Source organism: Sander lucioperca, chromosome 1 (genome assembly GCF_008315115.2).
Source record: "Sander lucioperca isolate FBNREF2018 chromosome 1, SLUC_FBN_1.2, whole genome shotgun sequence".
NCBI lineage: Eukaryota > Metazoa > Chordata > Actinopteri > Perciformes > Percidae > Sander > Sander lucioperca.
Genome location: NC_050173.1, coordinates 33,696,593 through 33,716,930, shown reverse-complemented (window position 1 = coordinate 33,716,930; position 20,338 = coordinate 33,696,593). Strand labels below are relative to the sequence as shown.

Sequence of the window (20,338 nt, the reverse complement as noted above, 5' to 3'; positions counted from 1 at the left end):
TGTAATACTGTAGCTTGATGTGTTCCTGGTTTGTATTTGGGGGATCGAATTAATTGATGTCCAAGGTTATGAAGCAGGACTAATTTCTACATTGCAAACACTCCGATACGGTTAATGGGAAGAGAATGCTTTCATAAGTATGTTTACAATGGCAATCTAAGCGATCTTCATGTGGTGTACGTCTAATGCGCTCGTGGTTTAGCTGAGTGCAGGCTGTCGCTGTCCGTGGTGCTGAACCATTCTTAAGCAAGTCCCTCTTTTTTGGCACAAGCGACACTCATTTGAGGCATGGCAATAATCGGTAATATAATGTAAAGTAAGAGTTATGTCTCCATGCACTATATCTTAATTGAAGGCGGCATCTTTGCCTGAACTTATCCCAACTTGGCTTTATAAGTGGGAATATGGCAGACCGCTTGTCTTCATTGTTAAAAACTCGTTTTCGTGCAAAGTCCACTTTTTAATACATTGTTGCTATTATTTTAAATACAGTACTGCACTTCTCTATCACTTGGTGTCAGTATAGTAACAATAAATGCTTTCATATGTTTTCGTCATAGCCACAAGACCCATCCCCTTCCTCTTTAGAGTCTAAACCCATCAGTGACAGAACCGTATACGTGCTGACGGCTGGAATACACAATTTAGCGTTACAAAAAATCTAATGCTCTGTTGGAGAATGGTTGGATTATGACAACGAATGTGACGAAGGAAGTGCACGTTAGCATATGAGTAGAGATATTTGAAAGCTATTTTAGTTTTTATTTTAAATGTTTCATCTTCACATCATGGAACAAAGACGCCGCCAAACATGGAGTAAGCGGACAAAGTGGGTTTCCTATATGATGGTTTTGGTTACGTTTTGGAGCAGAGCTTCAGGACAATTCCGATATTCCATCTCCGAGGAAGAGAAAGAAGGAACTGCTGTTGGAAATATAGCTAAGGATGTAGGTGTTGATAAGACCACACTGAAGGACAGAGGGTACCGTATTGTCTACGGCACGACGGAGCCTCCTTTTCGAGTAAACCAGGATGATGGTATCTTGTATGTAAACCGGAAAATTGACAGAGAGGAAGTGTGCGACCGAAGTAAGGTTTGTCTAATCGACTTTAAAGTTGTGTTAGAAAACCCCCTGGAGGTGCACTATGTAGCAGTGGAGATTCTGGATGTAAACGACCACGCACCAAGCTTCCCCGAAAGAGAAAAGATTTTAGAAATTTATGAATCTGCATTACCAGGAGCACGATTCCAGTTACAAGCTGCGCGTGATGCTGATAGTGGTTCATTATCCGTTCAGCAGTATAAGTTAAGTCTGAATGAACATTTTCGCTTGGAAGTGAAAGATCGTGGTGAGGACCGTAAAACTCCTAGTTTAATTCTTCAAAAACCACTTGATAGAGAATCTGCCAAGACCCATGCATTACTTCTGACAGCCATTGATGGAGGTAAACCTCCACGATCCGGTAACATGACTATAATTGTTGATGTTTCCGATGTCAATGATAACCCCCCAGTTTTCACCCAGGATTCATATGCAGTGCAGCTAAAAGAAAATTCTCCTTTTGGTACAACTGTGATTCAAGTTAATGCAACTGATTTGGATGAAGGTTCAAATGGTGAAGTTGTATATTCATTTGGAAATGATGTGGATGCACGGGCACGTTCACGTTTTGATTTAAATCTAATGACTGGAGTAATTACTGTAGCAGGGGCCATAGATTTTGAAGAATGTAGCAAATACGAAATTGATATCCAGGCATCCGACAAAGGTGCGGCTACACTAGCTACGGAAAAAAGCGTTATTATACACATTGTTGATGTAAACGACAATGCACCAGAGATTGAGGTGACATCTTTTTCTCGTGCGCTCCCGGAAGATTCGAAACCAGGAACCACAGTAGCCTTAATTAGTGTTAAAGATTCGGACTCTGGTCTCAACGGAAAAGTTATGTGTTACATAAGCCAAGATATTCCTTTCATCCTCACTCCATCTTTACAAAATAACATGTATTCTCTGGTAACAAAATTGCTTTTGGATCGAGAGCAGCAATCGCAATATATTGTCACAATTGTAGGTAAAGACGCAGGTGCACCATCTTTATCATCAGAAAAAACTATACACATGGATGTGTCAGATGTGAATGACAACAACCCAGTGTTTACACAGAACCCATATACTTTCTACATAACTGAAAATAACAACCCGGGAGCATCTATTTTATCAGTGACAGCCCGTGATGATGACGAGGGCAGTAATGCTCGTATTTCATATCATATATTAAGGGACACAGGCGGAACCCATTTGTTTACCTCTTTTATAAATGTTAACAGTGAAAATGGAGAAATTTTGGCGCTAAAAGGTTTTGACTTTGAAACACTGAAGACTTTCCAGTTCCAAGTTGTTGCCACAGATTCTGGAACTCCGTCACTAAGCAGCAACGTCACAGTGAACGTGTTCATTCTGGATCAGAACGACAACGCTCCAGTCATCCTGTATCCAGTCAGCTCTAACGGTTCTGCTGAAGGTGTGGAGGAGATTCCCCGCAATGTGAACGCAGGACACTTGGTGACTAAAGTCAGAGCCTATGACGCTGATATAGGATATAACGGCTGGTTACTGTTTTCACTGCAGGAAGTTACTGACCACAGTCTCTTTGGTTTGGACCGCTATACAGGACAGATCAGAACACTTCGCTCATTCACAGAGACAGACGAGGCTGAGCATAAACTGGTCATACTGGTGAAAGACAATGGGAACGTTTCACTCTCAGCAACAGCTACTGTGGTTGTCAAAGTTGTGGAGCCCAAAGAGGCTTTTGCTGCTTCTGATGTTAAAAGTGCAACAAAGAATGAGGAGGAGAATAATATGACTTTTTACCTGATGATAACTTTGGGCTCAGTTTCAACACTTTTTCTCATCAGTATCATCGTGCTGATTGCAATGCAGTGCTCCAAAACCACAGAGTATACTTCTAAATATCTACAAGAGACTAATTATGATGGGACACTGTGTCACAGCATCCAGTACAGATCTGGAGACAAACGGTACATGCTAGTAGGACCCAGAATGAGTATAGGATCTACTATAGTGCCGGGCAGCCATGCGAATACACTAGTGCTCCCTGACAGGAGAGGGGCATCTGGAGAGGTAAGATTAATGTTTTTGATGTTTTCTTTTCCCCGTCCCATACATAGCCTAATTAACACTTGGTCTGAAAAGCTTTTTTTTTTTTTTTTTTTTTTTTTTTTTAAAAGGACCCTTTAGCAGTGAATTTTTTCTCTAGCAGAAGAGCTACACTTTGTATTTGTTTTCCTTGTAGCCTACAACATACGTTCGTTCTGATCGTGGGTCACTTGCTAATAACATAATGGTGCTTGTATGGTATGTTCTTTTACAATGTATGGGCAGCTGTGCTGATGAGTGTTAGTGATTTCCTCAAATGGATGTATTGCTTTATTATGCCTGTAATGCTAATAGAAAGATCAAGGTTACAACATGTGCTTAAGCCTTTTCTCTCTGTCAAAAGTCAAAGCAGGTATATATGTCTCAAGAAGATTGTCTTCGATGTGTTAACTGACCACTACTGTAATCTGTGGAAATAACAATCCCAACGCTTGGTGTCAGTGTAGTTTAGTGATTCTGTGCATCTGGCAGCACTTTACGTCACGAGCTTTATTTGGACCGAGCCCTTGCATTTTACTCAAACAGCATAGGCTACTTGAGCGCAAGATCGCTATTGGCAGCAGCCATCGTTTCATTTTCAGCCGTTTTGTAAAAAAACAGACGTTGGTCATTATTCAGAAACATAGCGGATTAAGTTCAATTTATATAACGACGTAGTTAAAGGACTGTTCTTTATCGCCTTCGGGACATGGAACAAAGGGGACGCAAAGCATGGAGGGAGCTACAGTTTTGGTTTGCCTTCATGCTTATTCTGGATATTTCATGGAGCGGAGCTTCTGCACAGATCAGATATTCAGTATCAGAGGAGGTTCAAGATGAAACCGTCGTCGGGAATATAGCTAAGGATTTGGGGCTAGATAAGAGTACACTAAAGGACAGAGGATATCGCATTGTAGCAGGCTCAACTGAACCCCTGTTTCAAGTGAATCAAGATAACGGTATATTGTATGTGAAAAGAAGAATAGACAGAGAGGAGGTGTGCGAACGGACAAGCCCATGTTTGATCAATCTGAAAACCGTGCTAGAAAACCCGCTGGAGATCCATTACGTGGCAGTGGAAATACTGGATATAAATGATCACTCGCCTGTTTTTCCAGAGAAAGAGAAAAGGCTTGAGATCTCTGAGTCGGCCTTACCAGGAGCGAGATTTCAACTACAGGCTGCGCGCGACCCCGACGTAAGCCAGTTCTCCATTCAACAATATAGGCTCAGCCATAACGAATGTTTCAGATTAGAAGTGAAGGATAGAGGCGAGGACCGTAAAGTACCATTTCTAGTTCTGCAGAAGCAGTTAGATAGAGAAACAGTGGGAAAACTTAAGCTACGTCTAACAGCCGTTGATGGAGGAAAACCAGTAAAGTCTGGCGCTATAGACATTATTGTGGATGTACTTGATGTTAATGACAACTCCCCGGTGTTTACCAAAGAGTTTTATTCTGCCACACTCAAAGAAAACGTTCCCGTTGGCACTGTAGTGATACAGGTAAATGCAACCGATTTGGACGAGGGTGCAAATAGTGAAATTATATATTCATTTGGTAACGAAGTTGATACAAAATTAATGGATGTCTTTAGTATAGACGAAAACACTGGTGAAATTAAAGTAACCGGTAAGATAGACTTCGAGGAATGTAAAAGTTATGAAATTGACATTCAGGCGTCTGATAAGGGACAAGTTCCTCTAACAACTGACAAAAGTGTTATGATAAATATTATTGATGTTAATGATAATGCACCTGAGATAGACGTGACATCATTTTCTAGCTCTATCAAGGAGGATTCAAAGATAGGAACTACAGTGGCTCTGATTAGTGTCAGTGATTTAGACTCTGGAATCAATGGTAAGGTAATTTGCACAATCAAAGAAGAAGTGCCTTTTACTTTATCTCCATCATTACAAGAAAACATGTACGCTGTTGTAACCAGATCACAGTTGGACAGGGAAATTGTTTCCCAATTTGATGTCACAATTATTGCGAAAGACACAGGTGATCCGTTATTTTCAACTGAAAAGACCATAAGCGTTATAGTATCAGATGTAAATGACAACAGTCCAGAGTTTTCATCAAGCCCCTATGTATTTTATATTACCGAGAACAACAGCCCCGGAGCATCAGTATTTTCAGTAAAAGCCTCTGATCGTGATGAAAGTGATAACGCTCTCATTTCATATAATATTTTCAGAGAAGCAAGTGGAGATAATACATTGATCTCATTTTTAAATATCAACTCTGAAACTGGAGATATTTTGGCGCTAAAAGGTTTCGACTTTGAAACACTGAAAACGTTCCAGTTCCAAGTTGTTGCCACAGATTCTGGAACTCCGTCACTAAGCAGCAACGTCACAGTGAACGTGTTCATTCTGGATCAGAACGACAACGCTCCAGTCATCCTGTATCCAGTCAGCTCTAACGGTTCTGCTGAAGGTGTGGAGGAGATTCCCCGCAATGTGAACGCAGGACACTTGGTGACTAAAGTCAGAGCCTATGACGCTGATATAGGATATAACGGCTGGTTACTGTTTTCACTGCAGGAAGTTACTGACCACAGTCTCTTTGGTTTGGACCGCTATACAGGACAGATCAGAACACTTCGCTCATTCACAGAGACAGACGAGGCTGAGCATAAACTGGTCATACTGGTGAAAGACAATGGGAACGTTTCACTCTCAGCAACAGCTACTGTGGTTGTCAAAGTTGTGGAGCCCAAAGAGGCTTTTGCTGCTTCTGATGTTAAAAGTGCAACAAAGAATGAGGAGGAGAATAATGTGACTTTTTACCTGATGATAACTTTGGGCTCAGTTTCAACACTTTTTCTCATCAGTATCATCGTGCTGATTGCAATGCAGTGCTCCAAAACCACAGACTATACTTCTAAATATCTACAAGAGACTAATTATGATGGGACACTGTGTCACAGCATCCAGTACAGATCTGGAGACAAACGGTACATGCTAGTAGGACCCAGAATGAGTATAGGATCTACTATAGTCCCGGGCAGCCATGCGAATACACTAGTGCTCCCTGACAGGAGAGGGGCATCTGGAGAGGTAAGATCAACAGTTTGACTCTTCCTCCTGCACGATTGCTTTCACGCTGATTTATGTTTTATGCTAATATATGGCTTATGTTGCGTATTGTAAAGGTATTAAACGTTTTCATTGATTAGAAATGTTTTCAAACTGAAAATAGAAACAGTGCCAAATTAAGGGCTACGGATATGCAGGTGGTTACTTTCTCAGTCCTTGGTGCTGATTTTCTTTCTCCCTTTTTTCTCATCAGTTTACGATCATTTCGATGGGCGTCACAAGTTAAAAAGCTTTTCGGGAACAACCTAAATTTTGGCAACTGTTAAAATGGATTTGCCATCAGTCTGTAGATGTTTTTTGGATATAGATTTACACAGGATAGATATTTCAGAAATGGATATTTTAGCAGCCGGGGTGCATAAGGTAAAATTGACAATCTGAGTGTTTGTGGATACATGTCTGTAGATTAATGGGGTCTTCGAAATTCTCTCACTTGCAATGAAAAGAGAGATCGCATGGTGTCAGTGCACGAAAACATAAGTGCTTCACAAGAGCTCATGTCAGCTGCATTGTATGAGACGCCCATTGATGATTTTACTAGTTCAACATAGCACCGTCGTTTGTGAGCTGACGGTTTATCCATTGTAAAATTGTCTATATTTCATATATATTGAGAAGAGAAAAAACGACTATACATGCTACTGCGCACGATGCTGTTTCTCTGATGCCATTATTTTTTTCGTGAAGGATTGTTACAATTTTCGTTGATGACCATGAAACAAAGAAAGTGCGAGCCAGGAAGGGTGATACGGCGGTGGCTCTGTTTCGTGATTGCTGTGCTTTTGTGGAGCGTGGCATCAGCGCAAATCAGATATTCAATTTCTGAGGAAGTCAACGAAGGAACTGCGGTTGGGAATGTTGCAAAAGATCTGGGATTAGATAAAAGCACGTTAAAAGACAGGAAGTATCGGATTGTTTCTAGTGCAACGGATCCTCTTTTCCATGTACATCAGAACGATGGCATCCTGTATGTGAGCCGAAAGATTGACAGAGAGGAAGTATGCGAGCGAAGCAGTACATGTTTGCTTAATCTGAAAACAGTGCTCGAAAATCCGCTGGAGGTCCACTATATTGGAGTTGAGATTTTGGATGTAAATGATCACTCTCCAAGCTTTCCAGATGAAGAGAAAACGTTGGAAATGTCAGAATCTGTGTTAAGTGGAACACGCTTTCAGCTCCAAGCCGCACGAGATCCAGACAGTGGTCATTTCTCCGTGCAACAATATAAACTCAGCACAAACGACCACTTCCGTTTGGAAGTCAAGGATAAGGGAGAAGATGGTAAAATACCAATATTAATCGTACAGAAATCTTTAGATAGGGAGTCAGCGGGAAGTCACTCATTAGTGCTGACTGCACTGGATGGAGGGAAACCTCCGAAATCTGGCGAGATGAATATTCTAGTAAACGTTTTGGATATTAATGATAATGCGCCTGTTTTCGCTCAAGATGTTTATTCTGTAATGATCGATGAAAATGCTCCAGTAGGCACAACAGTCATACAAGTGAATGCAACTGATTTAGATGACGGAGCAAACGGAGAAGTGGTTTACTCATTTAGCAACAGCGTAAATAAAAGGTTATTTAAACTCTTTGAAATAACTCCATCAACAGGCGAGATAATTGTAAAAGGTCCAATAGACTATGAGCACAAGGATAAATATGAAATTGAAATACAGGCATCAGATAAAGGTCTCGCTCCTTTAACAGCTGAAAAAAGTGTGGTTATTAAGATAGTTGACCTTAATGATAATGCACCCCAGATTGAAGTCACCTCGTTTTCAAGCTCCATCTCTGAAGATTCCAGACCAGGAACTACAGTTGCCCTTATCAGTGTTAATGACCTGGACTCTGGTCTCAATGGAAAAGTTAGTTGCTTTTTGCTTGAGGATGTTCCTTTTATGCTATCGCCATCGTTACAAGACAAAATGTATTCCTTAGTAACGAAAATGCCTCTGGATAAAGAGAAACAATCACATTACGCCCTAACGATAATTGCAAAGGATTCTGGCCAACCAGCGTTATCATCTGAAAACACGATAAATGTTGTTGTATCAGATGTGAATGACAACAGCCCAGAGTTTTCACTGAGTCCATATACTTTCTATGTCACTGAAGCTAATGAGCCAGGTACCTCTGTGTTTTCTGTTAAAGCTTTTGATCGTGATGAGAACGATAATGCACTTGTTTCCTATCATATTCTCAGAGACTCAAGCGCTGATAACAAATTGACTTCATATTTCAACATAAACTCTGAAACTGGAGATATTTTGGCACTAAAAAGTTTTGACTTTGAAACACTGAAAACTTTCCAGTTCCAAGTTGTTGCCACAGATTCTGGAACTCCGTCACTAAGCAGCAACGTCACAGTGAACGTGTTCATTCTGGATCAGAACGACAACGCTCCAGTCATCCTGTATCCAGTCAGCTCTAACGGTTCTGCTGAAGGTGTGGAGGAGATTCCCCGCAATGTGAACGCAGGACACTTGGTGACTAAAGTCAGAGCCTATGACGCTGATATAGGATATAACGGCTGGTTACTGTTTTCACTGCAGGAAGTTACTGACCACAGTCTCTTTGGTTTGGACCGCTATACAGGACAGATCAGAACACTTCGCTCATTCACAGAGACAGACGAGGCTGAGCATAAACTGGTCATACTGGTGAAAGACAATGGGAACGTTTCACTCTCAGCAACAGCTACTGTGGTTGTCAAAGTTGTAGAGCCCAAAGAGGCTTTTGCTGCTTCTGATGTTAAAAGTGCAACAAAGAATGAGGAGGAGAATAATGTGACTTTTTACCTGATGATAACTTTGGGCTCAGTTTCAACACTTTTTCTCATCAGTATCATCGTGCTGATTGCAATGCAGTGCTCCAAAACCACAGACTATACTTCTAAATATCTACAAGAGACTAATTATGATGGGACACTGTGTCACAGCATCCAGTACAGATCTGGAGACAAACGGTACATGCTAGTAGGACCCAGAATGAGTATAGGATCTACTATAGTCCCGGGCAGCCATGCGAATACACTAGTGCTCCCTGACAGGAGAGGGGCATCTGGAGAGGTAAGACATGTTTAAGGGCAAACTGTGGATGACTAACTGTATTGATTGTTTAGTAAACATATCAACTATGCCTCATGGGTAATGTTTTTAGATAGCATAGCACTGAATTTGTTGGCTTCCCTGGTGCCCTGACAATTGTGACCTTATGTCCTTTTTAGGAATTTAGGTTGACATAAACAAATGAAATACCATTTTATTTCTTACTATGTTGGTCTCGCACCATGTCAATACCTTTATCAACTATATCATAACAATACGGACTTCATGGCTGGTTTGACATTCTGAAATTTTTCTTGGGCAAGGATATAAGCGATGCTTGTTGCTCCTTTATTTTGCTCTAGTATTTTTAATTGTTTTAGGTTGATTTCGTATCTTATCTAATTATACCTTCCACAACCTTTTTCATTTCTTACACTAGATTAATAATATAAAATTGCGGAGGAGCAAATGAAAGATGGCTTATTTCCGATCGGTGTGTGCGCTTCGTCAATATACTCAGCAATGAACAACACATGGCGAAAGAGTAAACTGCAACATGCCGTAGAGTTGCAACCACTGCATGGTAGTGTGGAAAAACTTAATTAAGTTGACTCAGTACGACAAGGGAACCTGAAAACAAATGTGATAACGTCTTAATCGAAGAGGTACTCAGCTGCAAAACTTCACGATCGCTGTCCTTGGTGCTGAAAGTGTTTGGCTTCGTTTTCCGGTCTGAAAACCAAACCAACAATGATCTAATGTGCAGTACATCCTTCACATTTCTGCAGTGAGAAATAAGGTCGCATGGTGTCAGTGTAATGTAAAAAGTCAGCGTTGCGTGGGCTTATTGCCATTGGTTTTTGGTTCCACCTCCTGAAAACATTCTCATTTCGCTACCAGCAGGATCGTTCCTGTGCCTATATTGTGTAAATGGTCGGTTTGCCAAAAGATATGGATATATAGGAAGTGAATTAATATGTATATGTAGCAAAGTGTTGGATTCAGCATTTACAAAGTAGTAATTATCCTTGTGATGGATTACTGAGGAGTTCGTGTTTAACCATGGAACAAAGAAGATGCAAGCCACGAAGGGTATATCCGCGAGGATATCTGTTCGGCTGCGTAGTTGCTGTGGTTTTGTGGAGCGTGGCCTCGGCGCAATTAAGATATTCCATCTCTGAGGAAGTTAACGAAGGAACTATGGTTGGAAATATAGCGAAAGATCTGGGATTAGAGAAAAGCACACTGAACGACAGGAAGTATCGGATTGTTTCTAGTAATGCAGATCCCCTTTTCCATGTAAATCAGAATGATGGTGTCCTGTATGTGAGCAGAAAGATTGACAGAGAAGAGGTGTGCGCGCATAGCAGTACATGTTTAATAAATCTGAAAACCGTGTTAGAAAACCCACTGGAGGTTCATTATGTTAGAATCGAAGTTCTGGATATAAATGACCATTCTCCTAATTTTCCAGAGAGAGAGACAACGTTAGAGATTTCAGAGTCCGTGTTGCCCGGAGCACGATTTCAGCTAAAACCTTCACGGGATCGAGACAGTGGTCATTTCTCCGTGCAACAATATAAACTCAGCCAAAACGATCACTTCCGTTTGGAAGTTAAGGATAAAGGAGATGATGGTAAAATACCTATATTGGTTGTTCAAAAATCTTTAGACAGAGAAACTGCAGTAAGTCACTCATTAGTGCTGACTGCACTGGATGGAGGGAAACCTCCGAAATCTGGCGAGATGAATATTCTAGTAAATGTTTTAGATGTAAATGATAACGTGCCTGTTTTCTCTAAAGATGTTTATTCTGTGATGCTCGATGAAAATGCTCCAGTAGGTACAACAGTCATACAAGTGAATGCAACTGATTTAGATGACGGAGAAAACGGAGAAATAGTTTACTCATTCAGCAAGAGTATGAATCAGAATATGTTAAATATTTTTTACATCAATCCATCAACAGGTGAAATAACTGTTAAAGGTTTGGTAGATTATGAGGAGAAGGACAGATATGAAATTGAAATTCAGGCGTCAGATAAAGGTCTTGCTCCTCTTACGACAGAAAAAAGCGTCATTATTAAAATAGTTGACGTTAATGATAATGCACCTGAAATTGAAGTTACTTCCTTTTCAAGCTCAATACCTGAAGATTCCAGACCAGGAACTACAGTTGCCCTTATCAGTGTTAATGACCTGGACTCTGGTCTCAATGGAAAAGTTATTTGCGCTGTAAATGAGGATGTTCCTTTTATATTATCACCATCCCTACAAGAAAAAATGTATTCACTAGTAACAAAATCGCCTCTGGACAGAGAGAAACAGACACAATATGACCTGACAATAACTGCAAAAGACGCAGGACAACCTTCATTATCATCTGAAAAGACAATAAGCGTTGTGGTGTCAGATGTGAATGACAACAGTCCAGAGTTTTCACTGAGTCCATATACTTTCTATGTCACTGAAGCTAATGAGCCAGGTACCTCTGTGTTTTCTGTTAAAGCATTTGATCGTGATGAGAACGACAATGCACTTGTTTCCTATCATATTCTCAGAGATGGAAGTAAAGAAAATAAAGTGACTTCATTTCTCAACATAAACTCTGAAACTGGAGATATTTTGGCACTGAAAGCTTTTGACTTTGAAACACTGAAGACTTTTCAGTTCCAAGTTGTTGCCACAGATTCTGGAACTCCGTCACTAAGCAGCAACGTCACAGTGAACGTGTTCATTCTGGATCAGAACGACAACGCTCCAGTCATCCTGTATCCAGTCAGCTCTAACGGTTCTGCTGAAGGTGTGGAGGAGATTCCCCGCAATGTGAACGCTGGACACTTGGTGACTAAAGTCAGAGCCTATGACGCTGATATAGGATATAACGGCTGGTTACTGTTTTCACTGCAGGAAGTTACTGACCACAGTCTCTTTGGTTTGGACCGCTATACAGGACAGATCAGAACACTTCGCTCATTCACAGAGACAGACGAGGCTGAGCATAAACTGGTCATACTGGTGAAAGACAATGGGAACGTTTCACTCTCAGCAACAGCTACTGTGGTTGTCAAAGTTGTGGAGCCCAAAGAGGCTTTTGCTGCTTCTGATGTTAAAAGTGCAACAAAGAATGAGGAGGAGAATAATGTGACTTTTTACCTGATGATAACTTTGGGCTCAGTTTCAACACTTTTTCTCGTCAGTATCATCGTGCTGATTGCAATGCAGTGCTCCAAAACCACAGACTATACTTCTAAATATCTACAAGAGACTAATTATGATGGGACACTGTGTCACAGCATCCAGTACAGATCTGGAGACAAACGGTACATGCTAGTAGGACCCAGAATGAGTATAGGATCTACTATAGTCCCGGGCAGCCATGCGAATACACTAGTGCTCCCTGACAGGAGAGGGGCATCTGGAGAGGTAAGACATTTTAAGACTTTTTTTGTTCCTAACTGGTTATTCTATTGCAAATTAAGCTAGACTATGATGATATAACCTGAGAAAGAGCATTTTATATAACAATTCTGGACGTCGCTTGGTTTGTCACTAGCTTGAAAAACCCAATCAATATAATTACTTTCAAAAATACTTGATTTTGCGCACTGTCTGCATTTTCTCTTGGACGAGCGATGGACACTTGATTGTTTTTTTTCAATGTCGTTTTTTACAATGTTTACAAGTCGTTGTATCATTAATTAACTGCCTCCTGTCTTTGCTGCTTTTAAAATATTCGGGTTTTTTTTACACTTTAGGTATATTTCTTAGCTGATGTATGTTACAATTCTGTTCATGTTATTCATGCGTAATGTCATGAGGTGAACGCGAACAATCAGAGCGAACTGGTTTCAGACACACGACAGCTTTAATGGCTAAGTAAGTCTGAACACATTCAATAAATCTGACTCCGGCTTTTTGTTGCTCTCAAAGTACATAAGCCATACCCAGTCATAGACATAATAACACCTGTCAGAAAGGTACGGGAACAGTATGGCTGCTCTGCAAAAAATGTCCATCGTTAACAAATAAACTTGAAATGGAATGACAACATCACCAAATATATTTAGACAGAAATGAAGTTAGTTGTTATCCCTGTCCATGGTGCTGAACATAAGGACTCTCGTTGCCCAGCATGTTTTAAACCACGCATGGCTTTATCTCAAAGTTTTAATTCATTCCACTTGATCTATTACATACTGTATATATTCTTACGTGTTATGCATACTCCTCAGACATTTTGAGAATCCTCGCTCTGTATCTTTATTGAAAGGAGGTATTAGTTGACACTGAGCTGCCATAGCATCTATTTTCATTCACCTGACTACTTGACCACTGTTTTGACATAAATACATAAAAAACACATAACAAAAAACAATTTACCATTCTGTTAAACGTGGTACTGCAATTTGAATTCCTGCAGTGAGAATTTAGATCGCATGGTGTCAGTGTAATAGAAAAACGACACGAGCTCATCATCATGGCATTTTGGTTCCACCTCTTTATAGTCATCAACTCGACATTTTCGCAGACGTTTTTCAGCTTCCTGCTGTCTTTGGAAATACTATATTTGCACTCATGTCTGTCGGTGTAGGCAGAGGATAAATATTTTTACACATGGAAGACTTGGATGTTGTCATTATAATGCAGTAATTGTTTTTGTGAGGAATTATTGACGATTTCGGGTTTCACCATGGAACAAAGAAGACGCGAGAGACGAAGTGCGCGAGGATATTTCTTCGGCTGTGTGGTTGCTGTGCTTTTGTGGAGCGTGGCCTCGGCGCAATTAAGATATTCCATCCCTGAGGAAGTTAACGAAGGAACTATGGTTGGAAATATAGCGAAAGATCTGGGATTAGATAAAAGCACACTGAACGACAGGAAGTATCGGATTGTTTCTAGTAATGCAGATCCCCTTTTCCATGTAAATCAGAATGATGGTGTCCTGTATGTGAGCAGAAAGATTGACAGAGAAGAGGTGTGCGCGCAGAGCAATATGTGCTTAATGAATCTAAAAACCGTGCTAGAAAACCCACTGGAGGTGCACTACGTAGGAGTTGAAATTCTGGATATCAATGACCATTCTCCCAGTTTCCCAGATGAAGAAAAAACGTTGGAGATGTCAGAGTCTGTATTACCCGGAGTACGTATTCCGCTTCAACACGCACGAGATCCAGACGGTGGTCATTTCTCCGTGCAACAATATAAACTCAGCACAAACGACCACTTCCGTTTGGAAGTCAAGGATAAGGGAGAAGATGGTAAACTACCAATATTAATCGTACAGAAATCTTTAGATAGGGAGTCAGCGGGAAGCCACTCATTAGTGCTGACTGCACTGGATGGAGGGAAACCTCCGAAATCTGGCGAGATGAATATTTTAGTAAAGGTTTTGGATATTAATGATAACGCGCCTGTTTTCGCTCAAGACATGTATTCTGTGATGATCGATGAAAACGCTCCAGTAGGTACAACAGTCATACAAGTGAATGCAACTGATTTAGATGAAGGACCGAACGGAGAAGTGGTTTACTCATTTAGCAGTATTGTGAATCGTAAGTTATTAAATCTGCTTGATATCAATCCATCAACAGGTGAGATACTTGTAAAAGGTTTGATAGATTATGAGGAGAAGGAAAAATATGAGATTGAAATTCAAGCATCGGATACAGGTGTGGCTCCTCTAGCAACCCAAAAAAGCGTAATTATCAAGATAGTTGACGTTAATGATAATGCACCTGAAATTGAAGTTACTTCCTTTTCAAGCTCAATACCTGAAGATTCCAGACCAGGAACTACAGTTGCCCTTATCAGTGTTAATGACCTGGACTCTGGTCTCAATGGAAAAGTTATTTGCGCTGTAAATGAGGATGTTCCTTTTATATTATCACCATCCTTACAAGAAAAAATGTATTCACTAGTAACAAAATCGCCTCTGGACAGAGAGAAACAGACACAATATGACCTGACAATAACTGCAAAAGACGCAGGACAACCTTCATTATCATCTGAAAAGACAATAAGCGTTGTGGTGTCAGATGTGAATGACAACAGTCCAGAGTTTTCACTGAGTCCATATACTTTCTATGTCACTGAAGCTAATGAGCCAGGTACCTCTGTGTTTTCTGTTAAAGCATTTGATCGTGATGAGAACGACAATGCACTTGTTTCCTATCATATTCTCAGAGATGGAAGTAAAGAAAATAAAGTGACTTCATTTCTCAACATAAACTCTGAAACTGGAGATATTATGGCGCTGAAAAGTTTCGACTTTGAAACTCTGAAAACGTTCCAGTTCCAAGTTGTTGCCACAGATTCTGGAACTCCGTCACTAAGCAGCAACGTCACAGTGAACGTGTTCATTCTGGATCAGAACGACAACGCTCCAGTCATCCTGTATCCAGTCAGCTCTAACGGTTCTGCTGAAGGTGTGGAGGAGATTCCCCGCAATGTGAACGCAGGACACTTGGTGACTAAAGTCAGAGCCTATGACGCTGATATAGGATATAACGGCTGGTTACTGTTTTCACTGCAGGAAGTTACTGACCACAGTCTCTTTGGTTTGGACCGCTATACAGGACAGATCAGAACACTTCGCTCATTCACAGAGACAGACGAGGCTGAGCATAAACTGGTCATACTGGTGAAAGACAATGGGAACGTTTCACTCTCAGCAACAGCTACTGTGGTTGTCAAAGTTGTGGAGCCCAAAGAGGCTTTTGCTGCTTCTGATGTTAAAAGTGCAACAAAGAATGAGGAGGAGAATAATGTGACTTTTTACCTGATGATAACTTTGGGCTCAGTTTCAACACTTTTTCTCATCAGTATCATCGTACTGATTGCAATGCAGTGCTCCAAAACCACAGAGTATACTTCTAAATATCTACAAGAGACTAATTATGATGGGACACTGTGTCACAGCATCCAGTACAGATCTGGAGACAAACGGTACATGCTAGTAGGACCCAGAATGAGTATAGGATCTACTATAGTCCCGGGCAGCCATGCGAATACACTAGTGCTGCCTGACAGGAGAGGGGCATCTGGAGAGGTAAGACAAGTTTTTTGGTGTTCCTAAATAGTTATTCGTTTATGGAAATTAACCTAGACTAGGATGACATAACCAGAGAAAGAGCATTTTATATAACAATTCTGGACGTCGCTTAGTTGGTCACTACTTTGAAAAACCCATTCAATAACCTTCAAAAATACTTGATTTTGCGCTCTGTGCATTTTCTCGTGGAGGAGCGATGAACACTTGTGGATTGTTTTTTTACAATGTTAAGTTGTTGTATCATTAATTCATTTTATCCTGTCTTTGCTGCTTTTAATATATTCGTTTTTTTTACACTTTAGGTATATTTCTTAGCTGATGTATGCTACAATTCTGTTCATGTTACTCGTGCGTACTGTCATGAGGTGAACCTGCATCAAGCAAAGAGAGCGAATTGATTTCAGACACACGAGAGCGCTACGTCAGAATCAGCTTTAATGGCTAAGTAATGAACACATTCAAGGAATTTGACTCCGGCTTTTTGTTGCTCTCAAAGTACATACACACCATAGACAAAACATAATAAAGCCGTCTGGAAAGGCACGGGAACATTAATGGCTACTCGGCAAATAATGTCCATCGTTAACAAATAAACTTGAAATGGAATGATACCATCACCAAATGTTTGACAGAAGTAAAGTTAGTTGTTATCCCTGTCCATGGTGCTGAACATAAGGACTCTCGTTGCCCAGCATGTTTTAAACCACACGTGACTTTATCTCAGAGATTTAATTCATTCCACTTGATCTATTACATACTGTATATATTCTTGCGTGTTATGCATACTCCTCAGACATTTTGAGAAGCCTCGCTCTGTATCTTTATTGAAAGGAGGTATTAGTTGACACTGAGCTGCCATAGCATCTATTTTCATTCACCTGACTACTTGACCACTGTTTTGACATAAATACATAAAAAACACATACCAAAAAACAATTTACCATTCTGTTAAACGTGGTACTGCAATTTGAATTTCTGCAGTGAGAATTTAGATCGCATGGTGTCAGTGTAATAGAACAACGAAGCAGTACACGAGCTCATCATCATGGCATTTTGGTTCCACCTCTTTATAGTCATCAACTCGACATTTTCGCAGGCGTTTTTCAGCTACCTGCTGTCTTTGGAAATACTATATTTGCACTCATGTCTGTCGGTGTAGGCAGAGGATAAATATTTTTACACATGGAAGACTTGGATGTTGTCATTATAATGCAGTAATTGTTTTTGTGAGGAATTATTGACGATTTCGGGTTTCACCATGGAACAAAGAAGATGCGAGAGACGAAGTGCGCGAGGATATTTCTTCGGCTGTGTGGTTGCTGTGCTTTTGTGGAGCGTGGCCTCGGCGCAATTAAGATATTCCATCTCTGAGGAAGTTAACGAAGGAACTATGGTTGGAAATATAGCGAAAGATCTGGGATTAGATAAAAGCACACTGAACGACAGGAAGTATCGGATTGTTTCTAGTAATGCAGATCCCCTTTTCCATGTAAATCAGAATGATGGTGTCCTGTATGTGAGCAGAAAGATTGACAGAGAAGAGGTGTGCGCGCAGAGCAATACGTGCTTAATGAATCTAAAAACCGTGCTAGAAAACCCACTGGAGGTTCACTACGTAGGAGTTGAAATTCTGGATATAAATGACCATTCTCCCAGTTTCCCAGATGAAGAAAAAACGTTAGAGATTTCAGAGTCCGTGTTGCCCGGAGCACGATTTCAGCTAAAACCTTCACGGGATCGAGACAGTGGTCATTTCTCCGTGCAACAATATAAACTCAGCCAAAACGATCACTTCCGTTTGGAAGTTAGGGATAAAGGAGAAGATGGTAAAATACCGATATTGGTTTTGCAAAAATCTTTGGATAGAGAAGCAGCAGGAAGTAACTCATTAGTGCTGACGGCGCTGGATGGAGGGGAACCTCCGAAATATGGTACTATGAATATTCTAGTAAAAGTTTTGGATGTAAATGATAACGTGCCTGTTTTCTCTAAGGATATTTACTCTGTTACGCTCTATGAAAATGTTCCAGTAGGCACAACAGTCATACAAGTGAATGCAACGGATTTAGATGAAGGTCAGAATGGAGAAGTGTATTATTCATTTGGAAACAGCGTGAGTAATACAGTATTTAAGCTTTTTCATATCAATCCATCAACAGGCGAGATAATAGCCAAAGGTCTCATTGACTATGAGAAAAAAGACAAATACGAAATTGAAATTCAAGCATCAGATAAAGGTGTTGCTCCTCTTACAACAGAGAAAAGCGTTGTTATCCAGATAGTTGACGTCAATGATAATGCACCTGAAATTGAAGTTACTTCCTTTTCAAGCTCAATACCTGAAGATTCCAGACCAGGAACTACAGTTGCCCTAATCAGTGTTAATGACCTGGACTCTGGTCTCAATGGAAAAGTTACTTGTTCCATAGGTGAAGATGTTCCTTTCGCTTTATCCCCATCTTTACAAGAGAATATATATTCATTAGTAACAAAATCGCTTCTGGACAGAGAGAAACAGACACAATATGACCTGACAATAACTGCAAAAGACGCAGGACAACCTTCATTATCATCTGATAAGACAATAAGCGTTGTGGTGTCAGATGTGAATGACAACAGTCCAGAGTTTTCACTGAGTCCATATACTTTCTATGTCACTGAAGCTAATGAGCCAGGTACCTCTGTGTTTTCTCTTAAAGCATTTGATCGTGATGAGAACGACAATGCACGTGTTTCCTATCATATTCTCAGAGATGGAAGTAAAGAAAATAAAGTGACTTCATTTCTCAACATAAACTCTGAAACTGGAGATATTTTGGCGCTAAAAAGTTTTGACTTTGAAACACTGAAAACATTCCAGTTCCAAGTTGTTGCCACAGATTCTGGAACTCCGTCACTAAGCAGCAACGTCACAGTGAACGTGTTCATTCTGGATCAGAACGACAACGCTCCAGTCATCCTGTATCCAGTCAGCTCTAACGGTTCTGCTGAAGGTGTGGAGGAGATTCCCCGCAATGTGAACGCAGGACACTTGGTGACTAAAGTCAGAGCCTATGACGCTGATATAGGATATAACGGCTGGTTACTGTTTTCACTGCAGGAAGTTACTGACCACAGTCTCTTTGGTTTGGACCGCTATACAGGACAGATCAGAACACTTCGCTCATTCACAGAGACAGACGAGGCTGAGCATAAACTGGTCATACTGGTGAAAGACAATGGGAACGTTTCACTCTCAGCGACAGCTACTGTGGTTGTCAAAGTTGTGGAGCCCAAAGAGGCTTTTGCTGCTTCTGATGTTAAAAGTGCAACAAAGGATGAGGAGGAGAATAATGTGACTTTTTACCTGATGATAACTTTGGGCTCAGTTTCAACACTTTTTCTCATCAGTATCATCGTGCTGATTGCAATGCAGTGCTCCAAAACCACAGACTATACTTCTAAATATCTACAAGAGACTAATTATGATGGGACACTGTGTCACAGCATCCAGTACAGATCTGGAGACAAACGGTACATGCTAGTAGGACCCAGAATGAGTATAGGATCTACTATAGTCCCGGGCAGCCATGCGAATACACTAGTGCTCCCTGACAGGAGAGGGGCATCTGGAGAGGTAAGACATGTTTAGTGAAAACCCTGAGTTCTTTCCACTGGCAGCCTTATAATTTGTTTGTTCATTAATTAGTCAATTATCTACTGCATTTACTGTATGTGTACTGTTTGTCTGGCAATATAATACAGTTTTAAGAAGTAGGAAATTCGACTGGTACTCTTTGGTTTACATAGCAGTATTATAACACACTTTGATTTAATCGAAGTACAGTTCAGTGTCAAACATTCTGCCTTTTCACTTAGACCATGATCTGATTTGAGCTTTCTGGGCTTCTGCGATGTAATCTAAAAGCACACATAGGGTTGGGCCGAATTGTAGCGTTATTCGCTGTCCATGGTTAATCAT

At 40.6% G+C, this 20,338-nt stretch overlaps 5 protein-coding genes across 7 annotated transcripts in view; all 5 read left to right on the top strand.

Annotated features, from left to right (window-relative positions):
• LOC116052474 (protocadherin alpha-C2-like) overlaps positions 1-20,338 on the top strand; it is a 162,460-nt gene that overhangs the window by 18,148 nt on the left and 123,974 nt on the right. The window contains exon 1 of one of the 3 annotated variants that reach the window (XM_031303221.2): positions 13,840-16,374. The exons of 1 other annotated variant lie outside the window; for it this stretch is intronic. In XM_031303221.2, the coding sequence (XP_031159081.1) occupies positions 14,017-16,374 (2,358 nt within the window). In that variant the 5' untranslated portion in view covers positions 13,840-14,016. Of the gene's footprint in view, positions 1-13,839; positions 16,375-17,475; positions 19,994-20,338 lie in introns of those variants that run through there. One more of the 3 variants, XM_031303220.2, reaches the window with a different exon arrangement.
• LOC116052492 (protocadherin alpha-7-like) lies at positions 257-3,429 on the top strand. The gene is made up of 2 exons (XM_031303240.2): positions 257-3,160; positions 3,411-3,429. Exons 1-2 carry the CDS (start codon positions 771-773, stop codon positions 3,427-3,429), a joined length of 2,409 nt encoding a protein of 802 aa, XP_031159100.2. The 5' UTR covers positions 257-770.
• LOC116052488 (protocadherin alpha-3-like) lies at positions 3,624-6,266 on the top strand. Its single transcript, XM_036003084.1, has one exon. It carries the CDS (start codon positions 3,874-3,876, stop codon positions 6,250-6,252), a length of 2,379 nt encoding a protein of 792 aa, XP_035858977.1. The 5' UTR covers positions 3,624-3,873; the 3' UTR covers positions 6,253-6,266.
• Positions 6,820-9,386, top strand: LOC116052648 (protocadherin alpha-8-like). The gene has a single exon (XM_031303463.2). It carries the CDS (start codon positions 6,981-6,983, stop codon positions 9,357-9,359), a length of 2,379 nt encoding a protein of 792 aa, XP_031159323.1. The 5' UTR covers positions 6,820-6,980; the 3' UTR covers positions 9,360-9,386.
• LOC116052480 (protocadherin alpha-3-like) lies at positions 10,164-12,824 on the top strand. The gene has a single exon (XM_031303228.2). It carries the CDS (start codon positions 10,386-10,388, stop codon positions 12,807-12,809), a length of 2,424 nt encoding a protein of 807 aa, XP_031159088.1. The 5' UTR covers positions 10,164-10,385; the 3' UTR covers positions 12,810-12,824.